This window comes from Oncorhynchus masou, chromosome 12 (assembly GCF_036934945.1).
Source record: "Oncorhynchus masou masou isolate Uvic2021 chromosome 12, UVic_Omas_1.1, whole genome shotgun sequence".
In the NCBI taxonomy this organism is placed as follows: domain Eukaryota; kingdom Metazoa; phylum Chordata; class Actinopteri; order Salmoniformes; family Salmonidae; genus Oncorhynchus; species Oncorhynchus masou.
Genome location: NC_088223.1, coordinates 87,891,432 through 87,907,254, shown reverse-complemented (window position 1 = coordinate 87,907,254; position 15,823 = coordinate 87,891,432). Strand labels below are relative to the sequence as shown.

The 15,823-nt window shown below is 44.3% G+C and overlaps 3 protein-coding genes across 3 annotated transcripts in view; all 3 read left to right on the top strand.

The window, feature by feature from the left end:
- Positions 1–3,260, top strand: part of LOC135551002 (ubiquitin domain-containing protein 2-like) — an 85,802-nt gene extending 82,542 nt beyond the window's left edge. The window contains exon 3 of the mRNA XM_064982351.1: positions 2,026–3,260. Coding sequence (XP_064838423.1) covers positions 2,026–2,495 — 470 coding nt within the window. The 3' untranslated portion in view covers positions 2,496–3,260. The remainder of the gene's footprint in view (positions 1–2,025) is intronic.
- On the top strand, positions 2,734–3,795 carry LOC135549418 (calcium-binding protein P-like). The gene is made up of 2 exons (XM_064979389.1): positions 2,734–2,885; positions 3,183–3,795. The coding sequence occupies exons 1-2, from the start codon at positions 2,734–2,736 to the stop codon at positions 3,793–3,795; spliced, it is 765 nt and encodes a 254-aa protein (XP_064835461.1).
- A 7,492-nt stretch (positions 3,796–11,287) lies between these two features.
- Positions 11,288–15,587, top strand: LOC135551001 (interleukin-12 subunit beta-like). Its single transcript, XM_064982350.1, has 9 exons — positions 11,288–11,970; positions 12,121–12,217; positions 12,424–12,708; positions 12,864–12,969; positions 13,635–13,813; positions 14,033–14,184; positions 14,409–14,533; positions 15,159–15,189; positions 15,295–15,587. Exons 1-8 carry the CDS (start codon positions 11,920–11,922, stop codon positions 15,184–15,186), a joined length of 1,023 nt encoding a protein of 340 aa, XP_064838422.1. The 5' UTR covers positions 11,288–11,919; the 3' UTR covers positions 15,187–15,189; positions 15,295–15,587.
- Positions 15,588–15,823: the final 236 nt, after the last annotated feature.

Here is a 15,823-nt window from a genome sequence, read left to right as displayed (position 1 = left end):
TGATATATGATATATATAGAAATAAGAGCAGAGAGAGAGAGAGAGAGAGAGTCAGAGCAGAGGTAGTAGACAGACCTGATATGTGATATATATAGAAATAAGAGCAGAGAGAGAGAGTCAGAGGTAGTAGACATACCTGATATATGATACAGTGCCTTGCGAAAGTATTCGGCCCCCTTGAACTTTGCGACCTTTTGCCACATTTCAGGCTTCAAACATAAAGATATAAAACTGTATTTTTTTGTGAAGAATCAACAACAAGTGGGACACAATCATGAAGTGGAACGACATTTATTGGATATTTCAAACTTTTTTAACAAATCAAAAACTGAAAAATTGAGCGTGCAAAATTATTCAGCCCCTTTTCTTTCAGTGCAGCAAACTCTCTCCAGAATTTCAGTGAGGATCTCTGAATGATCCAATGTTGACCTAAATGACTAATGATGATAAATACAATCCACCTGTGTGTAATCAAGTCTCCGTATAAATGCACCTGCACTGTGATAGTCTCAGAGGTCCGTTAAAAGCGCAGAGAGCATCATGAAGAACAAGGAACACACCAGGCAGGTCCGAGATACTGTTGTGAAGAAGTTTAAAGCCGGATTTGGATACAAAAAGATTTCCCAAGCTTTAAACATCCCAAGGAGCACTGTGCAAGCGATAATATTGAAAGGGAAGGAGTATCAGACCACTGCAAATCTACCAAGACCTGGCCGTCCCTCTAAACTTTCAGCTCATAGAGGAGAAGACTGATCAGAGATGCAGCCAAGAGGCCCATGATCACTCTGGATGAACTGCAGAGATCTACAGCTGAGGTGGGAGACTCTGTCCATAGGACAACAATCAGTCGTATATTGCACAAATCTGGCCTTTATGGAAGAGTGGCAAGAAGAAAGCCATTTCTTAAAGATATCCATAAAAAGTGTTGTTTAAAGTTTGCCACAAGCCACCTGGGAGACACACCAAACATGTGGAAGAAGGTGCTCTGGTCAGATGAAACCAAAACTGAACTTTTTGGCAACAATGCAAAACGTTATGTTTGGCGTAAAAGCAACACAGCTCATCACCCTGACCACACCATCCCCACTGTCAAACATGGTGGTGGCAGCATCATGGTTTGGGCCTGCTTTTCTTCAGCAGGGACAGGGAAGATGGTTAAAATTGATGGGAAGATGGATGGAGCCAAATAAAGGACCATTCTGGAAGAACCTGATGGAGTCTTCAAAAGACCTGAGACTGGGACGGAGATTTGTCTTCCAACAAGACAATAATCCAAAACATAAAGCAAAATCTACAATGGAATGGTTCAAAAATAAACATATCCAGGTGTTAGAATGGCCAAGTCAAAGTCCAGACCTGAATCCAATCGAGAATCTGTGCAAAGAACTGAAAACTGCTGTTCACAAATGCTCTCCATCCAACCTCACTGAGCTCGAGCTGTTTTGCAAGGAGGAATGGGAAACAAATTCAGTCTCTCGATGTGCAAAACTGATAGCGACATACCCCAAGCGACTTACAGCTGTAATCGCAGCAAAAGGTGGCGCTACAAAGTATTAACTTAAGGGGGCTGAATCATTTTGCACGCCCAATTTTTCAGTTTTTGATTTGTTAAAAAAGTTTGAAATATCAAATAAATGTCGTTCCACTTCATGATTGTGTCCCACTTGTTGTTGATTCTTCACAAAAAAATACAGTTTTTTATCTTTATGTTTGACGCCTGAAATGTGGCAAAAGGTCGCAAAGTCCAAGGGGGCCGAATACTTTCGCAAGGCACTGTATATATAGAAATAAGAGCAGAGAGAGAGAGTCAGAGCAGAGGTAGTAGACAGACCTGATATATGATATATATAGAAATAAGAGCAGAGAGAGAGAGAGAGTCAGAGCAGAGGTAGTAGACAGACCTGAATATTGGGGAATCTATTGAAATGACTCGAAGGTCAGACTGAGTAATTAACCAGATGTCATTGGTCTGTCCTGTTTAGTAATTGACTTTGTTCCTCTGTCCCTCTGTGTGTGTCCCTGCAGGCGCGCTGACGGAGTGCTATGATGAGCTGGGGAATCGCTACCAGCTGCCAGTCTACTGCCTGTCCCCACCCGTCAACATGATCGAGGAGAAGAGTGACCTTGAGAGCCTTGAGGTCAGCGAGCCCCCCCCCAGCGAGGGTCAGGAGTGCCAGCTACGCCTGCGTCTGTCCACGGGCCGGGACCTGCGTCTGGCGGTGAGGACCACGGACACGGTGCAGCACATGAAGCGGCAGCTGCAGGCGGTGGAGGGCGTGTCGGCGGCCACCCAGCGCTGGTTCTTCTCAGGCCGGCCACTCACAGACAAGATGAAGCTGGAGGAGCTGAAGATCTCCAGGGACTACGTGGTGCAGGTGATCATCAGCCAGCCGCCCGCCCCCCTACCCACCCTGGCCCCGCCCGTCCCCACACCAACCACACCCACGTCCATGCCCGCCACACTGCCCCAGGACCCCACGCCCGTAGAGAACTAGTGCCTGGCACCTGGAGAGGGCACGCATGCAAGAAAAGACAGACCACCAAGGGAAGACCAGCTTTTGACAAGTGGAGATTTGGGTGGGGTTGTGAGGCAGACACGTGTCTGAGCAGGTGAAGGAACAGTTCTGGAGAACCGAGCCGAGCTCGGTGGTCATGAAAGTGTTTGTTTAGAGTTGTGTGAGGGTTTGTTAAGCTGTGTACCCTCCCTCTCTCTTCTCCTCTCTCCTCCACGAGATGGAGAGGTGTTTCTGCAAGGCATGCTGGGATAGCAGCAGGGATGTCTCTGTGCCTCAGCCAGAGCAGGAGGACTCCGCCTCCGTGACTGAAGACGACCAACTTGGAGCAGCAAGAGACTCCACCACAGGACAGGAACACCTGCTAACCTGGCATTTCAAAAATCTACCTTTTACAAAAACTCTTTAAAAAAAACTTGTCTTGTTTTTAGTGGAAACTGAACAACCAAAAAATAAAATCTGAGGAAACTATAGGAATATACAGTAACAGCCCATGTTGTTACAAACCATGTTCCAGAACCCCCTGCTTGTTCTCCATCTCCTCTGTAGCTTCTAGTCAGCCGGCTGTCAGTCCTTCTATTGCCCCCCCCGTAGTAGCCTTGACCTGACCTGTAGCCTCTTTCTGCAGACGTTACATGTAGCTCTACCAGTCAACTCGTCCTCCCTCAGGAGCCTTCCTCCCCCAGGAGCCTTCCTCCCCCAGGAGCCTTCCTCCCCCAGGAGCCTCCTCCCCCGGGAGCCTTCCTCCCCGGGAGCCTTCCTCCCCGGGAGCCTCCCTCAGGAGCCTTCCTCCCCGGGAGCCTTCCTCCCCGGGAGCCTTCCTCCTCCAGGAGCCTTCCTCCCCCAGGAGCCTTCCTCCCCGGGAGCCTTCCTTCCTCCCCCAGGAGCCTTCCTCCCCCGGGAGCCTTTCTCCCCCGGGAGCCTTCCTCCCCCAGGAGCCTTCCTCCCCCAGGAGCCTTCCTCCCCCAGGAGCCTTCCTCCCCCAGGAGCCTCCTCCCCCGGAGCCTTCCTCCCCGGGAGCCTTCCTCCCCCAGGAGCCTTCCTCCCCAGGAGCCTTCCTCCTCCAGGAGCCTTCCTCCCCGGGAGCCTTCCTCCCCGGGAGCCTTCCTCCCCGGGAGCCTTCCTCCCCGGGAGCCTTCCTCCCCCAGGAGCCTTCCTCCCCCAGGAGCCTTCCTCCCCCAGGAGCCTTCCTCCCCCAGGAGCCTTCCTCCCCCAGGAGCCTTCCTCCCCCAGGAGCCTTCCTCCCCCAGGAGCCTTCCTCCCCCAGGAGCCTACCTTTTAGTTGTGATCTTGGTTTGTGAAGTTAGTAGGCCATCACTGCGTCGGATTAGTTCCCTTCTCATCCCCCAGTAAACATCCCATCATGTAAACGTGACACTTTCACCCTCCTGTTGTCTCTTCATACCTGATATTATCATGAACTACTGGAGGTTTCCGCAGAACTTAAAAAACTACAATGTTGTACAAACTGAATGTGCTGGGATGAAGTGTCATTGCAAAGTTTTTAATGACATTAATGTTTAGAAATGATGCTTCACTGTACTTTAAGATACTTACCAGATGTATTTAGCATTGGGTAATCATTTGTGTGTGTGTAAGAGAGAGAGAGAGAGAGAGAGAGAGAGAGAGAGAGAGACAGAGACCGAGACAGAGACAGAGAGAGAGAGAGAGAGAGAGAGAGAGAGAGAGACAGAGACCGAGACAGAGACCGAGAGAGAGACAGAGAGAGAGAGAGAGACAGAGAGAGAGAGACAGAGAGAGAGAGACAGAGACCGAGAGAGACAGAGACCGAGAGAGACAGAGAGAGAGACAGAGAGAGAGAGAGACAGAGAGAGAGAGACAGAGAGAGAGACAGAGAGAGACCGAGAGAGAGACAGAGACCGAGAGAGAGACAGAGAGAGAGAGAGAGAGACAGAGAGAGAGAGAGAGAGTGTACTGCATGTTTGAGAGGGTGTTGAGAGAAAGAGTGTTCGATATGTTCTGGTGACAAGAGTCAGACCGTATGACATAGAAGGGGTTACAACCTCAGCAGGACTCTAGGGGTGGTACTGTGGACAGACTAAGTCACACCAGTCTCTTGACCTTTACTCCCAGCAGCTGTTCACACTGACTTCTTCTGCATCTCTCGCCGTGTGTTTGAGTGTTTTTAAGGTACATTGAGACGTATTCATGAAAAAAAAAAAAAAAATCCGAAACCCAGTTGCATATTTTGATGAAATAGAATGTTTTTAATTAAATTGACCAACATTTGTACGCCACAATTTCTGTGTCTCTCTCATTTCATTGGACCAGTTGATGGGAATAGAAGTGGCACTGGGGGTTTCAGTCAGGAAGGAAAAGCAGAATAAATGGAATGGCAAACTGAACTAGCAGAATTCCATCTTCCCTGTAGTATATATAACCTGTCCCATACAGAGGTTACTGTACATTCAAAAACACGTTGATTACCATAGAAGTAGGGAAGTAGTATTGGGGGTGGGGGTGCTGTCATTTATTTTGCCAATGGGGAGTGGAGGGGGCATATATTTTTGCCTGCGCTGGTGCTATAGACGGATATATCTGCTGATATAGGACTATTACAGTGCACTACTTTTGTAAAAAATAATTATATACTATATATTTTTTAATTGTGATTTTTTTCAGAGGGTGTCAGTACCCCTACTTCTCTCGGCTATGAATCTATCTATACATTTACATTTACATTACATTTAAGTCATTTAGCAGACGCTCTTATCCAGAGCGACTTACAAATTGGTGAATTCACCTTCTGACATCCAGTGGAACAGCCACTTTACAATAGTGCATCTAGATCATTAAGGGGGGGGGGTGAGAAGGATTACTTATCCTATCCTAGGTATTCCTTGTATTCCTATAGATTCTATACCAACACAGATGTGAAGAACAGAGTCGTGTTCAGAAGGAACAACACATATATATTTTTCTCCTGTTTCGTACCTACTGACCATGACCCCTATTTGGAGTTCAGAGTCAATGCACACTGGCATCGTGTTGTTGTGGCGTTACAGGATGTTGGCCCTAGTCTGCAGCAGTGGAGGAATATGTGCTCTACACTTCCTTTGTGGCGTTTCCACCCTTTGGAAAGACAATGAAAAAACGGGGAAGCAGCTTTGTGAGCGTAGTTCCGTATTTCCTCTCATCTGCTGACAGAGAATACATCCTTTTTTTGCATCACTGTAGAGAGAGATGGACCTTTTGTCCATGTTGGGAAGACGAAATAGTCTGCATGTTTACACATTAGCCTGGATACCCTTGGCACGCAAACCACCATCCACTCTCCTGGTCATGAGTCTGCCTGTGGACCTCCAGTGCACTCAAACCACCATCCACTCTCCTGGTCATGAGTCTGCCTGTGGACCTCCAGTGCATTCAAACCACCATCCACTCTCCAGGTCATGAGTCTGCCTGTGGACCTCCAGTGCATTCAAACCACCATCCACTCTCCTGGTCATGAGTCTGCCTGTGGACCTCCAGTGCATTCAAACCCTTTTACTTCTCTCCACATTTTGTTAAGTTACAGCTTTATTAGAAAATGGATCAAATTCATTTCCTCATCAATCTACACACAATACCCCATAATGACAAAGCGAAAACAGGTTTTTAGAAATGTTTGCAAATGTATTTAAAAAATAATCATAATTTAAATATATTTACATAAGTATTCAGACCCTTTGCTATGAGACTCGAAATTGAACTCCGGTACATCCTATTTCCATGTTTCTACAACTTGATTGGAGTCTGCCTGTGGTAAATTAAATTGATTGGACATGATTTGGAAAGGCACACACTTGTCTATATAATGTCCCACAGTTGACAGTGCATGTCAGAGCAAAAAACAAGCCATGAGGTTGAAGGAATTGTCTGTAGAGCTCCGAGACAGGACTGTGTCGAGGCACAGATCTGGGGAAGGGTACCAAAAAATATCTGCAGTATTTAAGGTTCCCAAGAACACAGTGGCCTCCATCATTCTTAAATGGAAGAAGTTTGGAACCACCAAGACTCTTCCTAGAGCTGGCTGCCTGGCCAAACTGAAAAATCATGGGAGAAGGGCCTTGGTCAGGGATGTGACCAAGAACCCGATGGTCAGTCTGACAAAGCTCCAGAGTTCCTCTGTGGAGATGGGAAAACCTTCCGGAAAGACAACCACCTCTGCAGCACAACACCAATCAGGCCTTTATGGTAGAGTGGACAGACAGAAGCCACTCCTCAGTAAAAGGCACATGACTGCTTCTTGGAGTTTGCCAAAAGGCACCCAAAGGACTCTCAGACCATGAGAAACAAGATTTTCTGTTCTGATGAAACCTAGATTGAACCCTTCGTCCTGAATGCCAAGCGTCACGTCTGGAGGAAACCTGGCACCATCCATACGGTGAAACATGGCGGTGGCAGCATCATGCTGTGGGAATGTTTTTCAGCTGCAGTGACTGGGAGACTAGTCAGGATCGAGGGAAAGATGAATGGAGCAAAGTACAGAGATCCTTGATGAAAACCTGCTCCAGAGCACTCAGCACCTCAGACTGGGGCGAAGGTTCACCTTCCAACAGGACAACGACCCTAAGCACACAGCCAAGACAACACAAGAGTGGCTTCGGGACAAGTCTGAATGTCCTTGAGTGGCCCAGCCAGAGATCCGGACTTGAACCCGATCAAACATCTCTGGAGAGACCTGAAAATAGCTGTGCAGCGACACTCCCCATCCAACCTGACAGAGCTTGAGATGATCTGCAGATATCTGCCAAAGTTGCTTCAACAATGGGTCTGAATACTTATGTAAATGTGATATTTCAGTTTATTTTACATGTTATTTGGTCAAACATTTCTACAACCTTTTTGCTTTGTCATTATGGTGTATTGTGTGTAGATTGATGAGGGGGAAAAAACTCTATAATCCATTTTAGAATAAGGCTGTAACGTAACAAAATGTGGACAAACTCAAGGGGTCGGAATACTTTCTGAAACCTCGCCTCTCCCTTGCAATGTATTTCTGGATATTAAAAAAAAGGTTTAAACTATACCAAACTGTTTACAAATCTAACTGGCTTATGTTTAATCGTTTACAGTAATAAGGTCAGGTAAGTTCCTGCAAGAGGAACTCAGCTGTCAGCTATAAATGATCAGTTGTTTAGCTTGTGAACCCCTCATAATGCTTTCATACTTTATAAATACATCCTACTATTTGTCAGAGGAAATGCATTCAGGAATTTCCCTGCCCCTGTGAAAGCCTGATAGGATGTATTGGTGGAGGGAAAACCAGAGAACATGATCTGATATCACATTTACATTTCAGTCAATTAACTCGTATCCAGAGCGCCTGAGTGCATTCATCTTAAGATAGCTAGGTGGGACATAGTAAGTAAAGTAGCTATCAGCCAAGTCAGTGCTCGTGGGGAAAAAACTGTGAGTGTTAGTTCACAAAATGCAAGGATGTAAAAAAAAAAAAACATGTCTTTTTTTATATTAAGCAATATTGTTGGAAGTTTTGATCTCGTCAATGATTATGTTTTTTTCCACGTTGTACTGGCACATACCAATGATGTACAATAAATAAGCCCTGGATTGGTGATGCTATGCATTGGCCATTAAGAGGCTTTGAAGCCACCGGTCGGCCATATTGGTACTCCCCAGTAGGAACAGTGCTCCATAGTAAAGAATGGAATTCTATAGTATTTCAAGTAAATGTTTCAAGGAAAATGTATTCTTTTGTAGTGGGGACAGAAACATTAGAACTTTCAATTTCGCTCACCATAATATAGTTTTAAAGTTCAGTTGTCTGTGATCGATTAAACGTGGCAAAAACAAATGTAGACGTTAATAAATGCATTTATAGAGCTTCCAGAATATCTTTTTTTACAATGGTGGGGGAGTGCCAAGATGGAGGTGCAGTGGCTTCAAAACAGCGCCCCCTGGTATCCATCTAGTGTATATATAAATGAGCTGGTACATACTTACACTGAGTGCACAAAACATTAGGAACACCTGCTCCTTCCATGACATAGACTGACCAGGTGAATCCAGGTGAAAGCTATGATTCCTTATTGATGTCACCGGTTAAATCCACTTCAATCAGTGTAGATAAAGGGAAAGTGACAGGTTAAAGAAGGATTTTATATGTGTGCCATCCAGAGGGTGAATGGGCAAGACAAAAGATTTAAGTGTCTTTGAACAGAGTATGGTACACAGGAGGTTGTTGGCTTCTTAATTGGGGAGGACAGGCTCGTGGTAATATCTGGAGCGGAATAGGTGGAATTGTATTAAATACATCAAACACTTGCTTTCCATGTGTTTGATGCCATTCCATTTACTTCGTTCCAGTACGAGCCGTCCTCCTCTCAGCAGCCTCCACTGGCTCCACACCTGTTGTTTATGTCTACATGGTATGGTAATAGGTGCCAGGGACACTGGTTTGAGTGTGTCAAGAACTGCAACGCTGCTGGGTTTTTCATGCTCAACAGTTTCCCTTGTGTATCAAGATCCACATCCAACCAATTTGACACAACTGTGGGAAGCATTGGAGTCAACATGGGCCAGCATCCCTGTGGAATGCTTTCAACACCTTGTAAAGTCCGTGGCCCGACGAATTGAGGCTGTTCTGAGGGCAAAGGGGTTGCAACTCAATATTACGAACGCATTCCTAATGTTTTGCACACTCAGTGTACAGTCAGGGGTGTTGAGCTCACCATTAAAACTATTTTATATTTCTAGGGAGACCCAAAACAACACGTGCCACAACACATTCGCCCCATATGACACCTCTGCAACAATGGGGCGGCAGGTCAAATACATAACAATCATGTCCCTGAATATGGCTATATGAAGCCGAACAATGTTATTATGAATTTATCAAATGTGACATTAATTGGATTGTATGACATTGAGAGAGGCCCTCTGACAGCTACAGGGACACCTCAGAGGAAATCATTGGGAAAGATTATAATGCTCTCAGCTCGCCTCTCCCTTGCAATTAGTCTGATGGTGTAATCCACTCCTCTGTAAACGGATGCCATATCTAATCAACATTCCAACGCTAGGCTAATTAGTAGGCCATCTCATCTGGGGGAGGATTCTACTGCTGCTACTGATCTCTACCCTGCATCCTAATGGTTCTAACATAGAGCCAAAATGGTTCTAACATAGAGCCATAATGGTTCTAACATAGAGCCAAAACGGTTCCAACATAGAGCCAAAATGGTTCCAACATAGAGCCATAATGGTTCCAACAAAGAGCCAAAATGGTTCCAACATAGAGCCAAAATGGTTCCAACATAGAGCCAAAATGGTTCCAACATAGAGCCATAATGGTTCCAACAAAGAGCCAAAATGGTTCCAACATAGAGCCAAAATGGTTCCAACATAGGGCCATAATGGTTCCAACATAGAGCTATAATGGTTCCAACATAGAGCCATAATGGTTCCAACAAAGAGCCAAAATGGTTCCAACAAAGAGCCAAAATGGTTCCAACATAGAGCCATAATGGTTCCAACATAGAGCCAAAATGGTTCCAACAAAGAGCCAAAATGGTTCCAACATAGAGCCAAAATGGTTCCAACATAGAGCCATAATGGTTCCAACATAGAGCCAAAATGGTTCCAACATAGAGCCAAAATGGAAGAGTCAAAGGAAGCACAGAGTGAGATTAATTCCCCAGCTTGTTTTATGAAACAATTACGATTTTATTTGTCAGGGGTCTTTACTGTAAAAACACAAACTCGGATGAAGTTAATTCGACTCCAAATGGGTGAATGTCACTGGATAAGATATTCAAAAATAAATCACTCAAAAGCGTGTTTAAGTGAAGAAAACTAAAATGAACACATTTGAGATATTATCAGTGTGGATGTGGAATCTTTGTAACTAGTATCCCTTGCTGATATAACCCATGTGAGAGCTGTGTGACTAAAGAGTTTGATAGATGAGGGGGCACTGAAGGGGAACTGTGTGGTAATGTAGATTTGATTCATTCTCCATCAAACATGTATTAAATATATTAAAGGGCAATTCATTTTGTGGAAATCCCTGAAAATAGTCTTTCATAAATTGGACATTTAGACGGAGGTTTTCCAGCTGTGGTAGAGTAAACCCCTGAATGGCAATCTGCTTTCCCAATTCACTTTCACACTCTTTACCTACTTCCTCTTTTTCCTCACAATCTATTAATTCTTACCCGCATGTATAGTTACAAATGTACTATATACAGCTATTAGCTACATCTAGGAACCCCCTCCACAAAGACAAAGTTCCCTAATGCAGACTACACAACTCAAGTGTTGGTAGATACTAGGTAGGCACATGATTCTCACTTCAACCCACCCATTTCCAGTTCCCTTTTGTCTCAGTGTTCTACTTCCTGGGTTGCTCTCCTAACCTCAATTCACACAAATGTTCTCTAAAGTCTGGGTGTAAACCTGTCGTGTTATATGGCACAGCGAGGCAACTACATACCTCATCCCCATATTGTTTTTATTTACTTTTCTGCTCTTTTACACACCAGTATTTCTACATGCTCATCCTCATCTGCACATCTATCACTCCAGTGTTAATTTGCTAAATTGTAATTACTTCGCTACTATGGCCTATTTATTGCCTTACCTCCTTACTCCATTTGCACACACTGTATATATACTTGTAAAAATTGTGTTATTGACTGTATGTTTGTTTATTCCATGTGTAACTCTGTGTTGTTGTTTGTGTCGCACTGCTTTGCATTATCTTGACCAGCTCGCAGTTGTAAATGAGAACGTGTTCTCAACTGGCCGAGCTGGTTAATGCAGCCTATGGATGTAGCCCACAGTAAGAACCAAGTCGTGCGTGGGATATTGGGATGATGTATTCACGCTGCAGTACTGTGTAGCAGAGCAGAGGTCAACAGAGGTTTTGTATGTGCTGACAAAGCACATTTCCCTCAGGAAAGAACTGACCTTCATTCATATTTTCATTATAAGGAAGGACGACTCATGCAGAAATTAAAAAGAAAAGGCACATGCTTCCTGAATCCTGCTCTAGTGAAATGTATTGAGGGGATTTAAGTGTGCACATGTTTTATACCGAACCACGTGGAACCCTAACCACACATCACAATGCTCTCCTGTTCATCTTAGACCAAAGTGGGAATGAGTTCCCCCATACCACTGCTGATGCCACAGGACTTGTGACCAGGTCATTAGCTGATTTCTGGATTGCATCACCACTACATTGGTAGTGACATCAGTCACCATTCCACAGAAGTCCCGAAAACAGGGCCGTCCATTCAGCAGTCTAGTGCTTACCTTAACTGACTATACATTCTCTAACCCTGATCATCAAAAAAACGAGACTGATAGGTGATCAGTTCCTCTTCCTCATCAGGATTCACTTCTGTTCTACGGATTTATAAATACTGGCTGGGTCCACATGACGATACTACAGCCAGGAGAAACACTCTGCTCACATCTCATTAACAAGGTAAGACATGATGTACTTCTACTGTATAACCTTGTTGATTAAAGTCTATTTAACTTTGTCTGGTTCGGGAGAACGGTCTTTAACATTTAGATACGATACATAGAAATTAACTTTAAAGTACTGTTGTTGTTGTTGTTGTTTGTGTGCCAGATGAACATTTTACTCCACCATGTCCTGTGTCTCATCCTTCACTTGGTGTCAAGCAGCCAGTATGGGACAGAGACCATCGAGACTCTCATGCCAAATGGTGAATGTTTCAGGCTATATATAAATATATCTTATCTTTACCCATCTTCTCCTCTTGACATATACACTTATCTACTTCTGGTTGAATAACTTACGCTGTCATAATATTCCTATGTCGGGAGACTAATGAAATTTAAAACATTTGTGTAAAGCAAACGTTCGACATGAACGATATACTAAAAAGAGTGGTGGTCATGTGGTTCCCAGTGAAGGTGGTGAAGGTGGATCTGAGGATCTTCACTGAGACGCAGGTCCCTCTGCTCTGTGGGGACTCCTATCAGGACACAGAGGTGATCTGGATGAAGGACAGTGAGCGTGAAGGACAAGGGAACCAGATCCAGGTGAAAGTGGAGGAGATGATGGGAGGGAACTACAGCTGCCACAACGCTGCTGGAGACTACCTCAACCACACGCTGGTGCTGGTGCAGGACACACCATCGCCCAACAGAACGAGACGCGTCCTGGAGAAGTCACATGATGCAGATGAGGATGGTGTGTGTGTGCGTGTGTGCGTGTGTCTGTGTCTGTGTGTGTGTGTGTCTGTGTCTGTGTCTGTGTCTGTGTGTGTGTGTGTGTGTGTGCGCGTGTGTGTGCGCGAGAGAGAGAGAGTTTCCACCCTCTCTCATTCTGTTTCTCTTTTTACCCAGAGTACATAACATGTTTGGCAAAAAATTACAATGGAACATTTCACTGCTTCTGGAAGAAGACCACCTATCGGACGTCAGCTGTTGTTGCTCTGGTCCAAGTAGGACAGTAAGTCATCAAACATACAGTAGATTAAATACGTATGACCAATGGGCTGATCTCATGTACTTATGGTTACATTATCTGATGTTGTCACAGGAGTGATGCTAGTCGAAGTTAATACTACAACAGTGCAAACGCTCTCTCCACGGACTCTCTGCTGACTCTCCACTGACTCTCCGTTGACTCTCCACTGACTCTCCACTGACTCTCTACTGACTCTCCACTGACTCTCCGTTGACTCTCTACTGACTCTCCACTGACTCTCCGTTGACTCTCCACGGACTCTCCGCTGACTCTCCACGGACTCTCTACTGACTCTCCACTGACTCTCCGTTGACTCTCCACGGACTCTCCGCTGACTCTCCACGGACTCTCCGTTGACTCTCTACTGACTCTCCACTGACTCTCCGTTGACTCTCCACGGACTCTCCACTGACTCTCCACTGACTCTCCGCTGACTCTCCGTTGACTCTCCACGGACTCTCTGCTGACCCTCAGCTGACTCTCTGCTGACTCTCCACGGACTCCGCTGACTCTCTACTGACTCTCCACGGACTCTTCCTTGACTCTCCGTGAAGAGCTTTTGATTTGTTGTTATGTTTGAAAATGAGTCTTCTTTCAGAGAGTGAGAAGTCCCAAGGCTAACCAGGAGATTTGTGTCCCTCATCCAGGTTCTCTGGCAGAAACTTCTCCTGCTCCGTTCACAGTGATGGTGCAGGTTTGACCTGTGAGGACCTGGACAGCTGTTCCTTTGCTGAGGAGGTGTCCCGTATCGACCTGACCGTCTACTTCAGGAGCAACTACCTCCTAGAGGACTACACCGTTACACCGTTCTACATACGAGAAATAGGTACAGTAAGGCCAGGGAAAACATGTCCTCCTCACTCATTCACTGTAATTAGCATCGTCACATTCAGGTTAATATACCCTACATCTCATTCCATCCTTGTTTCATGTAGACATGCTTTCTGTTGTGCAGTACATCATGGGATTCATATGGCCACCGCTTCATCCAATTTTAACCTTCAGTAATATTGGTTCTGTCTGGTCTCCTTCTCTCCCTTGTCAGTGAAGACAGACAAGATCCACATCACCAAGGTGGAGGGGAACACCTTTCAGTGGGGGTACCCTGCCACGTGGAGCGTCCCATGCTCTTACTACCCCCTCACATTCCAGGTCAAAGTGGTCCACGCCAGGGAAAGCTGTGACTCTGAAAAACAGGTATAAGCCCATTTTTATACAACAATTTTGTTTTTGAAATCATCAATATCGCGATTTGTGATGATGTCTTGATTAACCATTTATGTCAATCTTTACAATCATTACTTTTACAACACGGTACTCGGTAATTGTGACTTCATATATGAATGAATGTGTAGAAGAACATTGTCACCAGGGATGAAATTCTAAGATGAGGGTACCATCTCTCCTCTCTTGATATATAGGTCCTTCTAAAGGAAACCAAAGAAACGAAGTTAACCGTCGATCACAGCTCCAAGAGGTATCGTTTCTGCCTACGGGCGAAGGATGAACTGGTTGACCGTCCCTGGAATCAGTGGACCGATTATGAGTGAGTCGTCTTTTTCACCAGCTCTCTAGCTTTTTCACCAGCTCTCTAGCTTTTTCACCAGCTCTCTAGCTTTTTCACCAGCTCTCTAGCTTTTTCACCAGCTCTCTAGCTTTTTCACCAGCTCTCTAGCTTTTTCACCAGCTTTTTCACCAGCTCTCTAGCTTTTTCACCAGCTCTCTAGCTTTTTCACTCTAGCTTTTTCACTAGGTCTAGCTTTTTCACTAGCTCTCTAGCTTTTTCACCAGCTCTCTAGCTTTTTCACTAGGTCTAGCTTTTTCACCAGCTCTCTAGCTTTTTCACCAGCTCTCTAGCTTTTTCACTAGGTCTAGCTTTTTCACCAGCTCTCTAGCTTTTTCACCAGCTCTCTAGCTTTTTCGTTTGCTTTATTTCTTTCTTCAGTTTGTTTTAGTAAAAACGTTTTGTTTTCTTCTTAAAACTGCTTTGTTGGTTAAGGGCTTGTAAGGAAGAAGTTCACTGTAAGGTCTAAACCTGTTGTATTCAGCGCATTGGGAAAATAACATTTGATTAGCTCTAATACATAGCTTTGTGAGAAGTTTACGAGTGTCAAACTTTCAGTGTTAAACTGTGCATAGACGAAAGGTTTGTGACTGTCTTTGTACAACAGGGTAAAGCATCAACATAAGAAACATTGACAGGTATGATGGCTCAACCTATAACATTTGAATAGCATGTTATTTCATCATAATTTTTCAGTTAATGTGAAGTTTCTAGAAAATTATCTAATTTCTTTCTCTTTGTAGTAAAAAGGAAAACCCACCCAGATGACAGACAACATACCATCACTCAGCTTCAACCATCACATCCAAATATGTCTCGTCACTGAACAGATATTTTGTTTTACATTATACCGAAGAGAATAAAATGCAATGTAGTATATTATGATTGTTGTAATGATTGTAGTTATTTATTAAATTTGCAATAGTTCTGAAATGTAACCATGATTTATGTTATTTATCTTGTATGTTTCATTACTGTAGCATGAATATGTCTAAATAATGAAATAGATACAAAAAATAAAAACCTTGCACTCAGATACACGACCCTGCTCATTTGTTAGCCATACATCTGAATCAGCAAATCGTCATTTGTTTATATTTTTTTAAATGATCACTTTAAGGCACTAGAATTAGTTTACTTTGTATAATGGTTACACTAATGTAACACTGTATAATAAGCAGACTGGTAAAGGAGCTTTTGTAGAAAATATTTAATTTACACTTGGGATATGTTCACAACAGTGTCCACTTGTTAAAACATGTTCATGTTGTC